General features: G+C 38.7%; 1 protein-coding gene across 1 annotated transcript in view; it reads right to left on the reverse strand.

The window, feature by feature from the left end:
* The window catches only part of PAM (peptidylglycine alpha-amidating monooxygenase), a 150,511-nt gene that overhangs the window by 83,622 nt on the left and 42,495 nt on the right, over positions 1 to 24,394 (reverse strand). Inside the window, 1 exon segment of the mRNA XM_050912673.1 lies at positions 310 to 825. Within this exon segment, the coding sequence (XP_050768630.1) occupies positions 310 to 401 (92 nt within the window). The 5' untranslated portion in view covers positions 402 to 825.

Consider the following 24,394-nt stretch of genomic DNA (forward strand, 5'->3'; position numbering starts at 1 on the left):
TAGCTGAAATATATTTACTCCCTGTGTAGTCTCAAATACACCTGTGGCTTTATCTAAAAAGTTCTACTAATTGTTGTTTTATCATCCTAAACTGACCTTTTATAGAGCAGCCTATGGAAAAAACAAGAGTTTCTGTCTTCAATATGACAAGAGTGCCATTTCAAAATTGCAGAAAGAAAATTCAGAGCAAGTGAGCAAAACCGAACAAATACCATACACATTTTTATCTAGGACATGCTTTTTCATACTTCCATAATACCACAAGCGACTGCATGCATTCAACACATAAGGTCTTCCTGCGTAACTCACCTCTTGAAGACAGAAAGTGGGCTTCTGAAACCCAAACAGATGTTTCGAAAAACAAGAAACAGTATTAGCAGGTTGTTAACGAGGCCAGCCATGTCCACCCTGCTGTTTCTGGCCTGATTCAGTGAGCAGAAAAAGGGCAGTGTAGTTCTATCAGCTATGATCCTGACAATTAGGCGGCAGCAGCAGCAGTATCAATTCACTACTTTATTATTATGTGCTCTGTGGGCATCCTCCAGCTTCAGACAGACCATCTGTCTTGGAAGGTGATGCGCTGCGTATCAGGAAGGTGGATGATGCTATGTTGTCTTTCTTATTAGCTGTAAAAATCTGTTGAAGAATCTTCCCTTGCAGATAGATGACACTGTACTTCTGTCCACTTAAGGAGCTGAAAAGAAGTAGCACTCCTGATGCTTTCTCCCCAGGTTGTGCAGTTAAATCTGCATGTTACTTATAAATCCACAGTGCCGGAGACTCCAAGGGGCATCGCAGAAACCAGCGTCAGTCATCCTTCAGAACCTGTAAAAATAGAAGCACATAAAGGATGACTAACACATTACAGCATTAGTTCTCAGCAAATCCCTGTTGAGGCATTTTAATACATTAGTAAGTTCTTTCACAAGCTTTAGCCCAACCCAGTGAAGACTGCACCAAGTCTGTCGATTCCTCCTTTTCCTCCCCTCCCATCCACATGGTGTCAGAAACTGACACATTTCATACCGATACACAAAACGCACTCTAGAACATGTTTTACATGATAGGAAGAAATATAAAAAACCCCTCAATATGCAAAAGGCAAAGCATGGAGTATTTCACACATATAAACACTAGTATAATGTGTCGTACAAGCAGCAAAAAAGTGTCAAACACTGACATCACAAGAATCAAGGTTTGTAAATTTTATCAACTATCATTAAATGTTTCTACACATATTGCAGGGTGGGAGAATATTTTACTTTTAATACAACTTGTAATGCATCATTATGTCATTAAGGTATCTGTTTGTTATGTACTTTAGTTACTTTTTATATCCATTTCAGAAAATTGATACTTACAAATTATTTTTGGAAATACCGCAACAAGAACGATTTAGATCAAACTGCTTTATATTAGTGAATAGTATTCTATCCTTTCATATATTGAGGTTATATCAGCATAAACCATTACTTTCCTGATTGCTTTAACTGTTCTTACTTCCCTATTTCAGTTGATGCGACATTTTAATTTCAAAATGTTAAGTTTTTTTATAAGTATGCCAGAAGATCACACTGTGTGTTACTGAAGACATATACTAGTATTTTTATTGAGCATTCCAATTCTGGCAGAAGAAAAATTTCAAGTAATAATAAAACTCAAAATCTTTAAAATGTATTATGTAATAATTCTTTTAACATAAATATTCATAGGAAAGAACCACTCAAAACCAACTATCTCCCAGCCCCTGGAAGACATAGTCAAAATACTGCTATAAGGATGAAATAGAAAAGAAGGATTCTGACATGAAACACAATTGAAATTCATGTGTTTTACAAAAAATCACTTCCATCTCAGGGCACATGTACAGAAAAGGCCTCTTACGAAACAAAAGTGCTTATGCATAGACTAAGAAGCCACGCTGGCCACTTGCCTGTTGTTTAGCAGCTACACTAGATTTGCATTGAACTATTTGTAAGACTTAAAAACCTGATTACATTAATCATCATTAAAGTTTCATATTTTATTCATTGAAGGATGACACAAAAGATTCAGTCACAAACAACTAAAAATAGACTTCCTCTTAGTTTTCAGCTCGCCAAAAACATGCCAAAGCTGTCCAAAATCATTCATGCAAGCAACAATACAAGCCTAATTCTTTTTTTTTAATGTAAATTTTCATGTCTTCACTTCTGTGATCTAAATCGTCTTCACTAGTGAACTATGGAAAGCTACAACACATATAAAGGACTGTACCATGACGAAAACGAAAAATCAGTTAAAAAAAAAAGACAAATGTGATATGCTTCACAAAAAGTTAAGGCAACTATAAAAACAGAAGGCTGCATTATTTTTACTCTTTAAGGTATAATTATGCAACAGTAACTGTTCAGCATCTTTGTAAGCCACCTGGCTGGAAGTTCTAGTACTTTTTTTATTTGTATTACCCAAGAAATTATGCCTTTATTTTCAGACCATACTGTAAATACACTTGAAAAGCAAGAACTCTGAAGAACAGAGGCAGGAGGAATACACTGGATTTTAGCATACACAAAATTAAAACGTTCTGACTTAATATTTTGGAATCTGAAAAGGTATTTTCCAGTGCCTAGAAATAAAAACAAATGCTTAATTTTTGCCAGCTTCAAGAAGTCTGAGATTGGTTACACCAGGTCTGTTACAAACATCTACCTGGTATACAAATTAATAAAAGAAAGCTACTGAGAAACCTGATCATTAATAGTCCCTCCTCATCTGAAATATGAGGGTTTCTTTACAGCAGCTTTCAATTCTCACTGCAGAGTTAAGCGTGGTAACAGCGAAAATCACCAGAACACACCTTAATGTTACTGAGAAATATCTGACGATTCATGGCTTTTAGAATGCTGACCATGGGGGGGGAGGGGAGCGGATAATTTGGAATTATCTAAAAAAGAAAAGAAACTAAATCTGTAGTGAGATCAATACATGTATGCCTAACATCTGTACATTCTACTTAAAAAATGGGCCAATTTCATCCACAAGCTTTGTTTTTCACTACAGTTTCATCAGCTGGATAGATATGAAATGGATACAAGTTTAATGCACCTGGTACTTAAGATTAGACCCCTGCACAACCAAAACTTATATTTGGGAGAAAAGCAGACAGGGAAAAAAAAAAAAAAAAAAAAAAGGCAGCACTATCCTGAAGAGATTTCAATATAATTTTAGATATGATGCAATACACCAGAATATCAGACAAGGGAAAAAAGTGAGGATGAGAGATTCAATAATAAGATTACACAGTGACTTAGGTTCATTACGGGGACATCTTGATACCACTGTTTTGCTTTCAATTTGGGGTAAGAGATCCCAAGGGAACAGAAGTAGTGAAGTAAAAAAAGACATAATTAATGACAAAGACTAGAGTGAAAGGAGAGAAAGGGAGATGAAAATTAGATTGGGCAATGTAAGCATGGTATTTTATCCCATATGCCCCACCCAGACACAGCAGAAAACAATGATATAAAACAAAAGAGTGAAGAAAAACAAAACAGCCAACAGCAACTAGCACAAAGATATCTTACTGAATAGGCTGAGGGAAAAAAAAAAGAAAAAAAAGTGGCCAAGAAGCTGGAATTCAAAATACAATTCAAAATAGCACACAAAATAAAGTAACAATATTTCAATATGATATTATGCAAATTGAAGTGAGTCTTTTAAAGGAATAGCAATTAAATGATCAATTTCCAAAAATCAACTACAGAAAAAGCAAGCTCTGAACTAACCACAAGTTCATAAAGCACACTATAATAATTTCTTGTTTTCAGTTTAGTCATTAGAACATTTTATATAGAGTACCAAGTGAACAAGCCAGAGGCAGAAAGCTCACCTTCAACCACCACTACCTTCAAAGAAGAAAAAAAAAAAGATGGTCAAAGCTTATGGGGATTGATATGAAAGTCTATCACAGGTGCTAATTTTTCATAGTTGAATCTATTTTCTTGTTTCTTACACATTGAAATAAGGGAATTGAGCAAGGATTACGTAAGTGCTCTCTTCAGCTAGAGCAGAGAGTCCACATTTCGTCTTAGACAAAACTTTAAGCTTAAGCAACAATTGGGTATACAAACAATAGCCAGCTCAACAAATGAACTGCAGCTAGGCCTCCAAGTTGAAGCACTTTGCCTCTAATACTACAGGCAAATCAATATGTTGTGGGATCGGCTTAGGGATTCATTAATGCACTAAATACAGCCACTTATGACACATGGGTCAAAGATGCACACAAAAAGCGTTTGGCAAGAAGCTGCCAATTAGACAACCTCTTGAGCCTCAACATCAATAAAAAACATCGCACAAAACGGTTATCTAGGGGTTGGAAGAGCAATTATCAGAAACACAGATGTATAATGCTGACAACACCAAACTGAGAGGAGTGGCTGATATGCCAGAAGGTCATGCTGCCATCCAGAGGGACCTGGACAGGCTGGAGAAGTGGGCTGACAGCAACCTCATGAAGTGCAACAAGGGGAAGGAAGTGCAAAGTCCTGCACCTGGTGAGAAACAACCCCAGCCACCAGTACATGCTGGGGGCCACCCAGCTAGAAACCAGCTTGGCAGAAAAGGCCTTGGGGTCCTCATGAACACCAGGCTGAACACGAGCCAGCAATGTGCCCTTGCTGCAAAGGCAGCTAATGGTATCCTTGGCTGCATTAGCCAAAGTATTGCTAGCAGGTCAGGGGAGGAGATCCTTCCCCTCTACTCAGCGCTGGTGAGGCCACACCTGGAGTACTGTGTCCAGTGCTGGGCTTCCCAGTACAAGACAGACATGGACATAGTGGAGAGAGTCCAAGGAAGGGCCACAAAGATGATGAAGGGACTGGAGCATCTCTCCTCTGAGGAAAGGCTGAGAGAGCTGGGACTCTTCAGCCTGGAGAAGAGAAGGCTCAGGGGGATCTCATCAATGTATATAAATACCTGAAGGGAGGGCACAAAGAGGATGAAGCCAGGTGACAACTTGTTTAATATCTTTACCAATGATCTGGATGAGGGGATTGAGTGCACCCTCAGTCAATTTGCAGACAACACCAAGTTAGGTGGGAGTGCTGATCTGCCTGAGAGTAGGAAGGCTCTACAGAGGGATCTGGACATGCTGGATTGATGGGCTGAGGCCAATTGTATGAGATTCAACAAGGCTAAGTGCTGGGTCCTGCACTTGGGTCACAACAACCTCATGAAACAGTACAGGCTTGGGGAAGAGTGGCTAGAAAGCTGCCCGGCGGAAAAAGACCTGGCAGTGTTGGTTGACAGCCAGCTGCATGTGAGCCAGCAGTGTGCCCAGGTGGCCAAGAAGGCCAATAGCATCCTGGCTTGTATCAGAAATGGTGTGGCCAGCAGGACTAGGGATGCGATCATGCCCTTGTACTCAGCACTGGTGAGGCCGCACCTCAAATACTGTGTTCAGGTTTGGGCCCCTCACTACAGGAAAGACACTGAGGTGCTGGAGTGCATCCAAAGAAAAGCAATGAAGCTGGTGATGGGTCTAGAGCACAAGTATTATGACGAGCAGCTGAGGGAACTGGGGTTGTTTAGCCTGGAGAAAAGGAGGCTGAGGGGAGACCTTATCGCTCTCTACAGCTACCTGAAAAGAGGTTGTAGTGATGTGAGTATTGGTCGCTTTTCCCAAGTAAGAAGCGATAGGATGAGAGGAAACAGCCTCAAGTTGCACCAGAGGAGGTTTAGATTGGATATTAGGAAAAAGTTCCTTATGGAAAGGGTTATTAAGCATTGGAGCAGGCTGCCTAGGAAAGTGGTGGAGTCACCATCCCTGGATGTATTTAAAAGATGTGTAGATGTAGCACTTAGGGACATGGTTTAGTGATGGACTTGATAGCGTTAGGTTAACGGTTGGACTCGATGATCTTAAGGGTCTTTTCCAACCTAAACGATTCTATGATTCTATTCTATGACAAGACCAGAGTCAATGGGCACAAACCAATAGGTTCCCTCTGGGCATCAGGGAACACTTTTTCATTGTGAGGGTGACTGAGCACCGGCACAGGTTGCCCAGAGAGGATGTGGAGTCTCCATCCTTGGAGATACTCAAGAGCCATCTGGACATGGTCCTGGGCACCCGGCTGTAGGTGGCCCTGCCTGAGCAGGGGTGTATGGACCAGATGACCTCCAGAGGACCCTTCCAACCTCAACCATTCTGTGAGTCTGTGACAATAAACTCTTTCAACCTTTAAAAATAATATATAAGGCCAGTTCAGTATGTCAATTAAAAGTAGCAAACCAGTTTGAGAGAAATAGATAGCAGGTGATGTGGACAAGGGGTTACAACCATGCAAGTTCTAGCATTCCCCATGATATGGAGAAGATTGAAGGCACCAAGGACAGATGATACCAAGGATTTTCCCTTTGGACTGTGGTGGCAGATGATGAAAACTTTCTGTTTCCAAACTGAGGTCTCTTAGTTACTTTTATAACTCCACTGCCCATACAGGGCAATGAATAGGTAAGAAAATGCCAGGAAAGCCAAGAAATTCTCCTCAGGTAAGCTGCTTTTACAGCTTAAAATTCTTTGGACACCAATGAAACCATGATTATAGAAAACAGAGGGCCTACCTAACTTTTAATGCAACGTACAGTCAAACAAATGTAACCCTATATTTAGAGGTTTGTTTGGGGTTTTTTTTAAGTAAGTATCAAAAAATGTCCTGACCTCTGTGTCATGTTTTTACCAAAATTTTTGGATTAAATAATACATTTATCACCTTAGAAAGTTCTTCCTTAAAGCTTTGTTATGTTGCTTGTGGAGAACTGTTTACTTTCCTTGAAGCAATTTTTTTACATAGTTTGAGAAGAATATTTAGAACATGATTATAAATCATCCAAAAAACTAAGAAGGTTTTTTTAGATTAGAAGAAGCTGCTTCCAACTAGACTTCATTGGACTGTTCCTCCAAAAAGAGTTAAAGACAAATTTTCACCATATATGAAACCCACTGTAATTGTAGGCTGCCTTGTATCTTCCTCCTCCTCTTCCTCTGCATTGGTTCAGGAAGCTGATGCCCTCCCCCCTGCCCTCCCCAGCGGTGTGCTAGTTTTCCATCAGATCAACTGGTCAATGTGCCAGCAGGCAGCTGCTGTACTTCTGTCACAAAAGAAATGGTGTGAGCATGCAGCTGGGGCTGGAAAGGAACCCCCTGTTTTGGCAGCAATCCACATTGGATTTGGTGTAATATTAAAGGTTTTTAAAATGAGAATTCTAAGTTGTCAAATATAGTTTGCCTCTTCGTTTAATTTATGTTTTACAAATTCGTATCCTCTGCTACCAAAACATTTTTCAGACACAGATACCAAAGGAAAAAAAGAGAAATATGATTGCTCTTATTGTTGTTTTTATGAACAAACTTTTCTAAAATTTGATCTGCCCAGCATAAGTATGGTGCATATTTTTAAAAGAAATATTTCATAATGATAAGAAACCTATTGTCCCCTCCATCAGAAGAAGCACAGTATTTATAAACTGAATAAAGAACTGCAACTTGAATTTTCTTGAATGTATTACAGCAGTGAAACTGGATGCTTTCTAAATGGATTTACTCTGCTTGCTTTCCGAATATATTGAAATTGGACAATGTGTATTTCTTTCCCATTTGACTACAAGTATTAAATGAAAATTTGTATTAAGCAGTGCTTAAAAGGATGGTTTATAAGGGCAACATGAATTATGAAAAAAGCTGAATATCTGAATATCTAAACTTATTTTGAGGGATTTTGCTGACCTGTTAATCATTTATGTACTCTTTATTAAATGAAGCATTTTTTTATGGGTTTCCTACTGGGAAAGTAAGTTCTACTTACTATCTGAAGACAGGCTATCTGTACCGAGAAAAATCAATAAAGCAAAATCCTTTGAATGCTCTGTCAATTCAGTAGGTATGAAGAGGTTTACCTACTGAATTAATTTCAAAGAAAGCTATCTAAGTTTTATATAGCAAAGAAATAGAGGATGAAGAACTGCCATTTACACTCTGCCTTTCCCTTTTGGACATCAACAGGTTCACAACATGACTTGCAGGTTCCTAACTGGTATAAAGAGCGAGAATCGCAAAGGTATAAACCCTATCACTCCAAGCAATAAGCAAACCCTGTTCACTGAACAATAAAGGAAACATTTGAATCGTACTTAGTAGGCAACTCATACAGCAATACCAGTCGTGGAAATCAGAAACAAATAGACGTAAGAAAACAGGTTATAAGATGTGTTTATGCAAAGCAAGAACAAGGACATTATTTCCAGGGGGATTAGGCAAAAAGAAAGTTTATTATCCTCTACTAATTTATAGAGTAAATAGATATTAAAACCAGCCTCAGAATTTTTTTGTGAGCATCAGGAAATGCACGAGGAAAAACAGAAGAACCAAAAGAAGCAAAAAAAGCACAACTCAAAGTGTCAGAATCGCTGTCACCCCAGGCTCCAAGCTCTGCCCACAGCTGTCATCCTCAGTGCCTCCGAGACAACTGAAAGGGGCAAACTTCAAAGCCGGAGCAGACCTGATTTGGTCAGATCAACTTCTAGAATAGTTAATTTTCTAAACAGTGAAAACTCAGTGAAAACAGAAGAAAATGTGTAAGAAAAAAAGACGCAAAAATGTCTAACTGCTACTTCGCAATGTGATCTTACTGAGCAGCCTTTGCTTAAGACTTGCTTATCTGCCAACAGGTAGAGCTGTCCTAGGACTATCTCCTCAGTCACATTTTCTCCCCTTTCCCAAAGTAAATATGACAAATACCACTCCTCAAAACAATGCACACTCAGGTGTGAGACAAAGAAATACCTGAAAAAGAAGGAAATTTAATACTACATAGAGATACATGCTGCTATGTTTCAGACCAAAATAAAACAAATCTTCTTGGAAATTCTGGAAACTGAAATCAATTTCTAAATTCTAAGCTGAGATTTTCAAAATGTGATACACAATTCAGGGTAAGATTTTTATTAATTTTCTCCATCACTGTACTGTAAACTATTAGGTATAAACTCGCTTAAGAATGAGGAATTGTACTTCTTTTGATAGAACAGAAATATGTAAGCAAACCACTGCACAAAATCCTTTCCGGCTCATATTAATATAAACGTGCTTGCATTACTGAAACATTAGAAGATTTCAAGCAGAAATTCACTTTTATAACCTGATTTTTCATTCTTGCACATCCACAGACTAGAAAACCCTGTAGTCAAACATCAGGAAAGTTCCATACCTTTTTTGAAAGTCTAAGAATGAAAAGCTTTTGATTTTTTTTTCCCCCATCATCTTTTAGAATTAAGAATGGTCACAATTTGCTAACTCAATAATCGTTACTAAATTGATAATAAAATCTTTTATAATTGTGAAACAAACTCATGAAACTGCTTGAAACAGTCCCTATTAAAACAGTAAAATGCAAAAGCTCCTTTTCTTCTTGTAGGATTCACAGACATTTTTCAGAAGTCTGAAGACCAGAGAGAGTATGTGTTAGTTCTCCCATTCTGCATTTTAATAGCATTTGAAAAGCATTTTATTCACAATAAATCACCTTGTAATCCTTCTGCTTTGACCAGGTATCAAAACAGGTAAAATTCTCTTGTCAAGGAAGATCAACATTTTTCATTGAAAGATGACATCTTAACAAACTACTAACTTCATACTCTGAAAAAGTGAACAAATTGGATGGTCCTAATTACTTGCTTAAAAGGGAAAAGACATGAGAAGCCTCTGCTTTCATTTTAATATCCAGATCACTATCAGTAACACAATGTAATAAGGACAAAGGTTCACTGAAGTGCCCTTTGTTTTTCCTTTGTTACGCAAAAATAGAAAATACTAAAGGGAGAATGTTTTATAGAGTTAGGATTAGTCTCCAAGGATGAAGCAAATGAGAGACCATTTCAAATATTTAAGTTCAATTACACACTATGTATGAACTATGAATTAAATTCATTGCATGCTCCTTCTCTAAGAAGGACTTCAAATCAGGCTCCCTGAATTCCTTGTGTACAAAGTATGTACTCAAAACAAGAGCAAAGCACCATTTTTTCAGTCAAAGTGTGTAGAACTTTGTTAATATGGTGTATTGTATTTAGGTGGCAAGGTTTTGGTAGCGGGGAGGCTGCAGGGGTGGCTTCTGTGAGAAGACACCAGAAGCTGCCCCCATGTCGGACAGAGCCAGTTTCAGCCAGCTCCAAGATGGACCTGCTGCTGCCCAAAGCTGAACCTATCAGCAACACTGGTGGTGCCTCCATGATAACATATTTAAGAAAGGGTAAAAAACACTGCACAGCAGCTGGGACAGAGAAGTGAGAAAAATGTGAGAGAAACAACTCTGCAGACACCAAGGTCAGAGAAGAAAGAGGGGGAGGAGGTGCTCCAGGTGCCGGAGCAGAGATTCCTCTGCAGCCCATGGAGAAGACCATGGTGAAGCAGATACCCACCCTGCAGCCTGTGGAGGACCCAAGCCACAGCAGGTGGATGTACCCTGAAGGAAGCTGCAGTTCCTGAAGAGCCCGCACTGGACCAGGCTCCTGGCAGTAGCTGCAGCCCGTGGGGGATCCGCGCTGGAGCAGTCAATTCCTGAAGGACTGAACCCTGGAAGAGGACCCACACTGGAGGATTTCGTGAAGAACTGCAGCCCGTGGGAATGATCCATGTTGGAGAAGGTCGTGAAGACTGTATCCCCTGGGAGGGACCCCACACTGGAGCAGGGGAAGAGCGTGAGGAGGAAGGAGCAGCAGAGAAAGTGTAATGAACTGACTGCAACCCCCATTCCCCACCCCCTTGCACCGCTCAGGGGGATGAGAGAGAAGAGTTGGGAGTGAAGTTGAGCCTGGGAAAAAGGGAGGGGTGGAGGGAAGGTGTTTGTGAATTTGTTCTTATTTCTCATTATCTTACTCTGTTTAATTGGCAACAAATTAAATTAATTTCCCCAAATCTAGTCTGTTTTGCCTGTGACAGTAGTTAGCGAGTGATGTCCCTGTCCTTATCTTGACCCATGAGCTTTTCATCATATTTTTTCCCCCATGCCTTGTTCATGGAGGGGGAGTGAGAGAGGGGCTTGGTGGGCACTTGGTGGCCAGCCAAGGTCAACTCACTACATATGGCTATTACTCTATTTTAAACTGGTTCATTCTAAACAAAATACATTAGGAAGTGATTAGGTGAGCAGCTGAACTCACAGAGCACAGACAACAGGCAAGGAGCACAGCTGCTGCTCAGAGTACCTGTGAGCACAGCCCTACTACACAGTTGATGAGACTGTGGGCCATGCGAGTTGCTCACTGTCATCAAATAGGACATTCCTCTTTTCTCCTCTTTTCCTGTCCCTGGCCACTGCAGGGGAGTTAAACCTAGGCTAGTTTTCTGTCAGATTAGTGAGCTGAACTGGTTCCCAAAGGTACTGGATGAACATAAGCACTGGAAAAAAGAAAGACACAGTAGTATGTAGCTAGGAGTGAGGACAGCAGCAGGGGTGGGAACAACTTCTAATGCTAGCGACCTTTTAGCTCCGCTTGGCCATGCGATTGTAATGCATCTTTAGGCATGATGTTCTGCAAATGATGTTTCCTGGTTTCTGAGTACGCTGAAGTGATTACTTCCACACTTCCTACTTGCTTAACACCTGAATAGGATACTGGAATGTCCTGTCAATCCAAACACTATCCAAGACACCCCCCAACACCCCCACCACCCCCCTCCAGAAAAACCCACCTAAATAAATTTTCTTCAAGAAGCGGATGAAATAAAGGGAACTATTTTCAATAAAGGAAAGAAAAGTAGGATTACTGTTATTTGGGAATGCACTTTGAAAATAAGTTAACCTGACTAAATAACAAAAGGTATGGGTGCTAGAAAAAAATAAGAAAAATGCTTCTTATCCGTGAAGTAGAGTTATGTTATGTTACAGTTTTGTTATGAGTGGTCAATATTCTAGCAGAATATTTTATTTGAGAGAAGTGTAGCGGAGAGGGTTGTTGGCATTTCCCCCTCCCAAAAAAATACAGAACTTTTTTTTTTCCTTGAATTGTATTTAGTAGGACACTCTTAACAGCCATTCCAGATGAAAATCTGGAATATCCTCCCACAGATCCAGCATAAGTGATGTAGTTAAACTGAGATTTACAGCATTGTAGCTTCATAAAAATCACAAGCAACTTCATTTAATGAAAATAATTCAACAGAAGTTTGTTAGAGTTCATTACAAAACTAATGTTGTAGTATTTTTGTTCCAAATTACTCAGATAACAACACCTCTTAATTAAAGAAAAGATAATGAGAAGAGTGGAAGATGAATACCAAGTCATTGAATCTCATTCAATTTAGTGTTAGTTAACGACTGAGCAATATAAGACTCATACTAAAAGCAGATAAATGAATTCTCAACTATTATAGTTCTTTTTATGACAAACCTTTTTCTAGTTGAATATTGTATTTTTTCAAAACTAGTATCCATGAAAGTAAAAGTAATAATTCTGTAAACATAAAAAAAAAAATGCTAGAAATCCCGCATCTCTAGAAAGAGATCCGGATTTTCAATATCACAAAATACAATAATGCTAATACTAAGGTAACTGAACACAATAAAATAGACCAGTATCTCAGCAGAACAAGTCTTAACATTAAGTGGAATTTTTAAAAAGTAAAAAGATAAGTACTACACAATTACCTGTCATTACACTGGCACTAAGATTTTCTATAAAGTGTCTATATATGTGGAGTATAGAGGACATAGATAATCAAGAAGAAGCCCAAGTTTCTTTGCTAGAAGTCACCATTATATATGGGAAAACAAGAGTAGCTCAGAGGAGAAAATGGAAGAAAACCAGAGCACACTGGGAAAGGAAGAGTAAAGGAAAAAAAGCAAGAACCAAAATCGATGTGAGAAACAAATGCTGAGCACATACTACGATCTATTACTTTGTACAAAACATGCAACTCCATGGCAGAAGTCAGTAGGAGGGACCCCACACTGGAGCAGGTGAATGTGCTCTTAAGAAAGGTGCAGCCCTTGGAGAGCCCACACCAGAGCAGGCTCCTGGCAGGAGCTGTGGCCCGTGGAGAGGTACCCACGTAGGAGCAGGTTTTCTGGCAGGACATGTGGCCCTGCAGGGGACTCGGGTGGGAGCAGTCCATTCCTGAAGGACTCTACCCATGGAGAGGGCCCACATTAGACCAGTTCTTGAAGGACTATATCCCATGGTAGGGACTCCACATGGGAGCAGGGCCAAGGGTAGGAGTTCATTGCAATGTTAAACCCTATGGCCTGGTCCGAAGGGACAAGGGGTGGAGATTGTAATGCATATACCTTTAAACTGTTGTAACCTATGATGCAAGTTGCATGTTGCAGGAAGTACTACAGCAGGAACCCCTTGCTGCTAGCCAGGTTAGGGGCAAAAGGAGGACTTGATTGCCATGTTAAATGCTATAACCTGGCCCAAAGGGACTGGGGTGGAGATTGTAATGGCTATACCTTTACATTGTTGTAACCCATGATTTGAGTTGTATGTTATAGGAAGTGCTATAGCAGGAACTACCCAAACCAGTGGTGGACAAGCCTCACATGAGGCAGTTCAAGTGCAGCAGTGACCTCATCTGAGCTGGCTTTAGTGCCCACTAACTCTACACAACACACCACCTCTCCTGTCCTGAGTGACCACCTTAACAGATGGAGCCCAAACTCATGGACTAAATGAACTCAATGGACATTTTATGGGCATTTTACAGGGGTGGTCCATTGACTAAGGGAATGATATCTGTGTATGTATCAAAGGACAGGAAGGGGCATGTGTGTGGCCTGTGGATAATGAGGATGTATTGGATAGCATGGGACCTGAGCATGATATAAACAGTATAGAATAAGGGGTGGAGTTTGTACTGGTTTTGGCTGGGATAGAGTTAATTTTCTTCATAGTAGCTTACATGGGGCTATGTTTTGGATTTGTGACCAAAACAGAAAACACCAGAATGTTTTAGCTATTGCTGAGTAGTGCTTACACAGCATCAAGGCCTTCCCTGCTTCTCACGCTGCCCAACCAGTGAGCAGGCTGGGAAGTGACACAGCCAGGACAGCTGACCCCAACTAACCAAAAGGGATATCCCATACCACATGACGACATGCTCATCAATAAAAGCTGGGGGAAGAAGAAGGAAAGGGGACATATTCGGAGTTATGGCATTTGTCTTCCCAAGTAACCGTTACATGTGATGGAGCCCTGCTTTCCTGGAGATGGCTGAACACCTGCCTGCCAATGGGAAGTAGTGAATGAATTCCTCGTTTTGCTTTGCTTGTGTGCACGGCTTTTGCTGTCCCTATTAAACTGTCTATCTCAACCCACAAGTTTTCTCATTTTTACCCTTACGATTGTCCTCCCCATCCCACTGGGGGGGTGGTGAGAGAGGGGCTGGGTGGCGCTGAGCTGCCCACCAGCATTAAACCACAATTAGTTCTGTTATATTTGCTCTCTCTGTAACGTAAAACAAGCCGAAAGAGACATAAGCATGAAGGGGAAAACAAGTAATCAGGATTAGTATCTAAACTACTCTGGACTTGTTCCCTCCCCTCTACAACGTCCAACTCCAGGCTCCTGATAAAATTTCCTTGTAGAAGTGTGCCTTACCCTGGTTCCTGGAGTAGGAAGGGGGATTCTAGGACATGTCTGTAAACCATTTCCAATTCACTGAAGCTTGTTCATTTCCAGAGTAGAGCGAATCACATGTTCTTACCTGGCAAATGCTATTCAGTTATACACCAGTAGGACTAGAAAGATGATACATGAAAAATAATAGGATTCCCCCCCCCCCAAACATCTGAATTTTAGACTCAATCCCCAAATAAATGGCATTATTACCAAAACCATAATACTTGTAGGGGAAAAGGATATGAAATTGGATATATGCAAGGTTGGGAAAGATAGCTTACTCTTTCTGGGGACTGGAATTTTAAAAAAAATGTTTTAAAATTGATTTACATGGAAGTAGTTGTTTTCAAAATTTAGGTAGTTCAAATGATGTTTAACCTCCTTTTCCACAAACTGCAGGGGCAGAAAAACCTTTAAACCCAAGACTTTCAGCACCTCTATTGTCTATTTTGGCTCACGCAAGAGCAACGTTTGACTTATGAGGACAGACATCTTTATTTCACGTTTCTTTTACTTCCTTTACTTGTTCAGACAAAAGTATGTATGAGTAACAGAGAAGACGTGTAAAATCTACAGTACCTTCTCCCTCAGCATAATAAAACAAGCTATTTAAACAATTAGTTTTCACATACTTGTGAGATAAATGGCACATGCCATTTTAAAAGCTTACTGACATACCAGTTACTCCTGTTCGTCAGTAATGTTAGGTTTTATTCATTCTGAAAATCTTGGCTGGCATTAAAAAAAAAAAAGTTAGGACTTTCGCCAACAGCCATGGGTCATATACATTTTTTCTCTTCTAGAGTCTGTTCAGTAATTTCAGAGATTACAAGTTACCTTAATTTTAGGTTACCTTAACTAAAGTCAATTCATTATTGTCAGCAATACTCACAGCACGCAGTTTAAAAGCAGACCTATCCTTGAATGAAAGGAACAGAAATCAGATACCTTTGAACACAAAAGAAGGAACAAGAGGCTACTACTGAAGTAAATCTTTCATGCTACAAAAGGAGGTCCTGAGAGGTGCCAAAATTAAAGATATACTCTGTCTTTTAAAGATCTGACCTCTATTAGACAGATAAACTGTGGAAGCTCTACATAAGAAAATACGGTAAACTTAAAAACTGTACTAGTTTTCGTATTGCAAAAATAAAGAAAACATTTTTATAACAAAACTGTTGATACAGACACATTCATTCGGTTAAATTATGAAACATAAAAAAATTATCAGGACTATCTAATTTCAATTCCTAATGGATAAATGTTAAGAAACAAAATCTTGCTGTGTGACAGACAACTGCACACATTTGAGAGTACAGAACCACAGTGAGCAGGGGGAACAAATCCAGATAGCACACACACAGCTGTACTGTGCCCTCCTGTTCAACCATGTTCAAGACTGACTTAATTCCACACATACTTACAATTCAGCTTTAATACATATACACACACGTTAATAGTACCAATAAAACCAATGAAACAACAATAAAGTTTTAAGAAGTTTCACTGCACACAAAGGTTCTTCAGGACTGAGTAGAATCAGATCTCATGACAGCTCGATTCAGTTTTGGTGTCTGTAACATTAACTTAAAGCCACATACAAAACACATGTCCTGTATATGGCTGCTAGGTCGCGTCGGAAAGATCTGTAAGATCATCCATTCTCATCCCCAGCACAGCAGTACACTTCACCCGCTCACCTTTGTATTGAACTTAGCAACAGCATGCACTGAGACTACCTTTTTTGTCATGTTTTGAATACAAATTTGAATAGGCACCTGCATGCTTTGTAACAGCTGCACTGGATCACAAAACCATCTTTTCAGGCAAATATTTCCTACATCTTAGTTGGGATATCACTTATATACACTTTTTCAGTTTATTTGCAATCTTTTTTTTTTTCTTTTTATGTCTGCTAAGGCTTTTTTTGTGTTTTAAAGAGAAACTTGCACTGAATGTATGAGATGCAAGAAGCAACAGCAATAGCTTTGCTTGATACTGGTTTATTGCTATTTTCCACAAAACTCTGACAAACGTGGGTGTAAAACTGGTCATCACACTGCCCTTCCTATACCACTCTACAAAATTCTCAAGCTTTATGTTTTCTGACTTCTGCACGATGGCCGTGATTTAAGAATGAGGAAGAATCTTAACCTACTCTAATAAAAAGAAAACTAAAGGACAAGACTTAGCTTGTCCTTAGGCTAACTAATTTCAACAAATTAGTTGAAAAGCATTTCTGGAATACATAGTTTGGACAGCCTAAGAATTCCGGTTTAATCCCTTCTGAGCCTGCATATCAGAAAGCAAAAAACTTAAGCTCTGCATTTTACTACAGAAGTTCCCTTGCTAAGATCTGCAGACACCTGGCAAGAGAAACTGGAACATGCTGGGACACTATCAGGCCTTCTTAGCTGTCAAAGTACAACCACTGCTTACTGAAAATTAAAATAAATTAAGATGTACCAGAAATCTCCCTTAGGAAACAGCAAAAATTGGTTACTTTTCCTAACATGAGTACATGTGAATCCCACTGACCTCTGGACTCTCAAATTCTACTACAGCCATGGAAATGGAGTGTATGAAATGTAATGAAATGTAATGAAATCTCTCCAGTTTCAAAGAAAGGCCTCAGTTCTTTGGCTCAGTATTTGTCTCATTGCTTATGACCACTCTTACAGACCCTATATTAGCATTGCAAGTGATTTCCCTCCACCTCCCCACACTCAATACAACAGTGGTAAATGTGTAGGTAGGTATTTAAATGCAAAGTTTAATCAATTTAAAACAAACCAACCAACTAACCACACACCGGCTAGTTATTTTATGTATTTTGCATTGTTTGCCTTTTTCTTCAGAACACAATCTCTCTCCTGTTCTATTCCATCTGTCAGGTGATTATTTTAATTCTCTAAAAAGGCAGAAATTAAAAAGACTGTTTTTATCTGCGACCTGCCATGCCAAAACAGTCTTTTGTTAAGCACCATGTAACAGATTTATGCCAGTACACTGCTCTGAATGGTGTTTGTTAAGTGACAGCTCCTACGGAAGAAGGAAGCAAGCTAGAAAGGACTCGGAAACACAGAATTTATCAGGAATCTATCCACTACTGGAGTCAGGGACGGGACAGTTAGACTGACGATGGCAACAAATTAAACATTGCAGGAAGCAAGCCTTTAAACATCTTTAAAAGATCATTTTAACTATAGGCCAGATCTTGAACAAAAAAACCTACAACTTTTTCCCTAATATCATTCTATTCAGAGATTTCATTTTATGGAACAGAGTTAAGAATAGCCTAGACAATACAGCTTACAGGCTACAATAAATTTTTATGATGCACCTTCATTTGTCCATTTTACCTTTCCCCAGAATAGTCCACTCTTCTAACTGGACATATTTTATTTTGCTTTGTCAGTAATCAAATACAGACTAAAGTAGCAAGACTGAAACCTATACTTTCACGTTCATTTACCTTTTTTTATCTTTCTACTAGTTCATTTAACATTATTCTACTATTTATTTAACAATAATAACTTAATCCAAACAGATAAACCATAAACTAACCTCTTAGGGAAAAAGAGAAAGACGGGTATCTTCAAAGATTGGCCTTTGCTGGAATAGGACACAAAGAAATCCCACAACCTTGAGCTCCAGATTTTCTACAGTCTTTTACTGTACCCAGTACCAAGTTATTTTGCTACTCCAATAAATTGTAAAAGTAGTAACAAAAAGCTTGTTGAGACAGATAACAAAGTATACTCGAATACCATACCTGAAGCAGTGCAGGGACAGACCCAAGAAACTTCCACCCTCAACTCTCTCTCCAAAACAGATTCAGCAGAATCAAGAGAAACAGCAAACCATCAAACACGTAAGAACAAAATTTCCCTGTTTGTATATAATTTAGAAAGGTCACAATGTAAGAAACATTACTTTTACAGCAGATATTGGTGTTGAGTTAGGCTTTTAGGAAAATATTGAGATTATGAGTTACAAGGTCAAATACTCAAAGCAGGGTGTGAGAGGAAGAACATTTGCTTGCAGTCTTAATGTAACTCCTTTTTCCACATATGTTTTAAAACACAGCCTTTTTTCCAGCTTATTGAAAGATATGGAATTAAATCAAAACCACAGAAGAATCCCATAAACGTAAACAAGTGAATCTTGGTTTTATAGTGCAGGGCAGACTTTAGACAGCGCAAATCCCAGCGGAAAACACACCTCAGGGAAACTGCTTTGTACTTTCAAGCAAAAGCCCACCCTTTGTCCCTCATCCATTCCTCATTAATTCCTTCAAACCCCTCAGAAGATTTCCTAAGGTGCACCCTCCAAAGCCATACTTACTGCTGTTCCATGTGTTACGGCATTATTTTCCCAATGATCCAAGTAAACTGGTAAATAATACACAACTAGAACAAAACTTCAAACACAGCGCCTTTTGTAAAACAGAATAAAAGTCTAGAAATGAGCAAATTATTTTAATAAGAGACCTTTAGTATTTACTCTGGTAATTGAACAAAATAGGTGTGATTCTGGAAACCTCTAAGAAAAAAAAAATAATCTCACGACACTTAAGTTACAGTCTTTACCCTTAAGTGGAATGAATGACAGAGTAATTACAAACTGTATAATGAGTCTATCGTGCAGCAACATATTTAGGTTGAAATTGCTCTGCACACAATAAATTGCCAGTGCACATAGCAACAGTCCAAAACAGTAACCTTTAATATACCAACTCAACTATAAGATGTATGTTGGAGCTGTAATAATACCATTCTACTAATTTGAAGTAAACAATTCTACATGATGAAGAGGCGGCAGATAAAAGCTGTGCCAAACCTCTTCCCAAATAAAATTAATTCTGAATATTCACCACCTGTCAATCAGGAAGACCATGTTTTAAAAATAGAGGTGCGAATAAAAGAGAACAGACGATTTCCACCCACCAACCTCCCTCCCTACTTTTAGAATATTATATAAATTCAAAGCAGTTACCTATGACTAAAACCGGCGTTTACTACTTCCAGATATCAGATCATAATCTTTGAAGTTAGGAACAACTCATTAGAGACAACTAAAGACTGTTTAATTAGGTAATTGTCCAGCATTACAAAAGAACTCTAGAGTAAAAGTTCATCTCAGACTCAGCCACAGAGCAGTAATAAAACTATGGCAAGAACAGCAGATAATTGAAAATTAAAGGAGAATAATGGATACAAAGAACCAATTTATGTATTTTATTTCAGCATTTTTCCTATTTTGAGGCTGAGTTTTACAGCCTCGGTGATATTGCAAACACTCCAAGAAACCAAAGTTAGAACTTGCTGACAACTAACACCTGAGATCAGACAAATTACACATACGTAACCACAGATGACTCTTTCCTTTTGGAGGAATACTGCATGCTGAAAACTAATATAGACTTTTAAATACAGAAAATGAAACTGTATCATTCTTATGCTTACTACCATCAGGTTATAACAGTAAAGATTTTTAACTTGGTTAAGAGAAAGGTTTATGCAGTAGCACTGTGCATCCTTTCCTCAACCCACTCCAAGTTTGTTTGAAATTGGCCAAACTGGAAGTTGCTTCAAAATTCTCCAGTACAGCCAATGACTAGAAAAGATGACATGGATTCAGCCCGTGGCTCCGCCTGGCCTCCTGCTCAACCCCTTCTGCCAGTTCAGCCCTGTGAATACCAAGTCCTGCCTCGCACAGGCAGCGGTGAGGGGACAGTCCCAGGAGATCTGGGACACTAGCGGGGACTTTTTGGGGAAAGGAAAATGAAGGTAGTGAGCAGGTGGGTGAGCAATCAAAATGAGAAAGGTGTGGTGGTAGCTAAGGGCAGATACAAACCCAGAGGAAGGCAGGGCATGCTACTCTGCTGTTCACAGCTATAAATTTGGCTTAAAAGTTTTGGACACACGCTAACAGCAAATGAGATGCATTCACAAAATGGGGACAGGAAAGCTGGTGAACAAGCCGCATGCAAGCTTTTCCAAAGATCTTCTGCAAAATGGTCAACAGTTTCATGTTTTCTGTTAAGCAGCATTGCTGCTCAGTTCATGTCACCATTTTTTCCTCAAGATGAAGGTAATCTGCCTAGAAAGTAGTAATCAAACTTTTTTTTTTTTCCTTTCTGTTTTGCTTCAATTACAGCTAGCTTTAACAGAATCCTGAGGACAGTGTCACAGTCTGACAATTGTCAGAAAGAAAGGTAGCATTCCTTTACCTGGACATTTACTTGCACTATTTTGCAGGTCTAATCTGTCTAAATTTTAAAGAAAATTAATCATGAGAGGAAAACCATTTAGCTTATTTTTTTCTCATCACCTACAGGTTTATTTCAGTTTGTAATCAGAATGTCTTCAGTCCTATTAATTTTTAATCTCCTACATAAAAATCTGTTTACCCTGATATGCAAGACATTTTTAGACACGGCAGAAATGCCTGGCCTTATGGCCAGAACATGAATTCCTAGCCAAACCAGAACACAGGGAACAGACAAGCACTCCTGGTGGTAAGTCCTAGAGAGGAAGCAACGAGATTCACCACATTTCTGGGTTTGTCAAGAGATGACAGGGACAAACTACCAAAGATTAAGTTGATCTTAATCTTATTTTTTAAAAGATAAACATAATCACAACCCATTAAAGGGTATCAGAGCTACTACAGTCCACAGACTCATCACTCTGACACATAAAAACCCATGAAGCATCACCAACATTTCTTATTCAAGTGAGATGCCTTTTTTTTTGCGCAAGCTTCTCAGCCAAAAAAGGAAACATGTAAGATCGACAGTCCGCTATTCAAACTAACCAGTATGCAGAGGGATATTCAAAGCTGTCTGCACGAATATCAACAAGCCAAGTTTCAGAAAGGCTCGCAATTCGTTTATGCCAGATTCTCCAAGGCAATCATCATATTGAATACTGAATACTCTTAAAAACACAGCCTGTAGAGACTAAATCAGCAGAGACGTGATTTGTCCACATGCACGCAAGTCTAATCCCATGAACTCAGTTGGATTACTCATGAGAAGGCTCACTCATGTGCATAAGCACTGGAAACCTGGTCACAATCCAGGCTGCATAACCATCACCAAATGGTAAGCACACAGGTGTGTTTGCAGGAATGTTGGAATGATTTTTATTTGTTGTATAACAGACACTATTTTTTCTGGTTTATATTTTAATAATCAAGTTCCCATAAAGAAAAATTGCTTTGCCACTAGTTCAATTAAAACCTAAGAAAACTACTTTGCTATCAAAAATTTGAATAAAATTGTTATTCTTAATTAATTTTAATTTAATGTTTCATTTCAATGCAGCAGCATGAAACAACTACAAACTAGAGATAAGAGACTGTCCTTCCAGAATCAGATTTGTGAAGAAACTCATTTACACATTTTTATTTTGTCTAGTTCAGCTACAGAACTTTCACATTAGTTTAGTGAACTTTATGAACCTGTAACAAAAATAAAGTTTTAGACGAGTAAAGGGAAACACTTTTTAATTAACATATTAATGCTTATTAAGGCCATACTACTGAACTTTTTGATAATGGAAAAACAGTTGATTGAAAGGTTTCTTACGTATTGCAGTACTTATTAGAAGTTTTTCCAAATGCAACACAGGCTCACCTACCTCCACATAACAATTTTTCACAGTAGTATTTTAGTTTCTCCTAGCATGACATCATCTATTTCTTTAGCAAGAAGTCCCAAATCCCCCACTCCCACTCCACAGGACTGATCTTTCTGACAGAGGGTGAAAGCTACGGGCTGGTGGGGGGTGTGGGTCGAGGAGAGAAGAAATAAAAGTCACTCATATGCTGTATAGAAATAGCAGTAGAAAAGCTTTAAAAAAAAAAAAAACAACAGGATATTTGAACAGAGTATTTTTTAGCTTGTAGCATTTTTTACATGTCTACTACTCTGTAAATTATAAATAGAGTATTTTGTTTTCCTGCATTTTGTTCCTCCTGGGACAAGACCATGCATTTTTGTAGGAAAAGAAAAAATAAAAATCAGTATAGAATTTTTGAAAATGCTCAATTAAAAAATAGAGTACTACATATTGAGCTAGTTACAGCTTTTTTCCTTCACCTACCTCTCAAGTGCTAAGCAAAACATTATACAGATTTTTAGCATAAGTTACTTAGTTTCAGACACACATTTTCACTCAGAAATAAATTATTCAAGCTGAGTCCCAAAAACTGAATCCCAAAAGACTTCAGAGATGCAGCAGTTGAAAATAATCAGATAGAAAAAGAGATCTGAGAGCATAGTAAAAAAATTTGAAAGATTAATTTTTTTAGGTCAGCATTAAAAATTGTTCATACAAATATTTCATTGCCACATTGTAAGTCCTCCTTAACCATTGATAAAATAGAAAGGAACCAGATTTTTTAATGTGTTTTGGTGTGAAATATGACAAGAATTTCGTACAACAGAATTTGCTCAGCTTGTGATAATGGAGAAGCAGGTCAGCTATCAGCAGACAAACACACAGAAAGGTCAGTACCTACATCAGTTGTTGAGAACAGTTAAAGTTTTTAACACTACTACTATCTCAAGTGAGGAAACACTGTTTTTCCAATGGATTACATTAATTGACAGTTTAATATAAGGCAAGTTACTTCACTGACTAATAACATAAATTGGTGTAAAATAAAAATAAGGTAGTAATTACAATAAAGTGTCTTAAAAAATCCGACCACACCAGCTAGCCCATAGAAACAGGATAGCCTAAACAAGTGTCACAGAAAGGGGAGAAAGACTTTAGTATTAAACATTAATTCTGCTTCTGATACTCTAACGCCCGTATGGAGGCATACAGCTTGGCAGGGAACATACAACATACTCCAAACTCACCTTGGAGTACAGTGCTTACCAGCCCTTGCCCTTTCAAGTTACATTTGTAATTTCCACAGTTACAAACATACCATAAATCTGTTGTTTTTGCCTGAACTGCCTCCTGGCAATACAGGCTTGAAATCAAGGTACTAAAGCACATGGCGTAATGAGGTGAAGATCAAGCTCCAAGTCAAAGATGGAAGCCAGGTGACCAAATAACAAAAAAAAGACAGTAATTCTGTATTAAAAAAAATGTAATTGGCATGGCCTTTTTCAGCTGGAATCAAGACATATTAAGTCTCAGAAATGAGGGCATAACTCATACAGCAGAACCTCCACACCAGCAGGAAGAGAGATTTGTCTTCTCCCCAGGTTCAAATCACATCCTATGCTTACCTTCCCTCTTTTTATGCAAGGAGTACTTCTGACTCTTCTGCAAGATAGGACTGCGGGTCTGATGACATGCAGCTCTTTTCCAAATACAACTGTTTGCTCTCATCAAAGACAACAGCCTCTGGGACTCAAATGCTTTTACTTTGTATTTCCGTCTTCCCTTAACCTCCAGAAGTGGGCTTCTATCTTTCAATTCAGACTTTAGCAGTGGGAAGGGATAATATCAATACTTCTATTATTCAGAGTACTTTTGGTAGCACCTGTAAAGCTGTTATATTTTATACATTGCATCATAAGCAGAATTATTTTTTCCTAGTTTTTAACCAAACCCATAAAACCTTACTGTTACAAAAATCCAGATGACAAACCTAGCTTTTAGACTGCCTTTCAAATCACCTTCTCAGCAAAATTTTTTGTAATGCTAGGGACATCTGTCTTTGTATCAAGACGTAACCTGGTAAGGTGATCCATAAAAGTGCC

The sequence above is a fragment of the Gymnogyps californianus genome, chromosome Z (assembly GCF_018139145.2).
Source record: "Gymnogyps californianus isolate 813 chromosome Z, ASM1813914v2, whole genome shotgun sequence".
NCBI classification, from domain to species: Eukaryota; Metazoa; Chordata; class Aves; order Accipitriformes; family Cathartidae; genus Gymnogyps; species Gymnogyps californianus.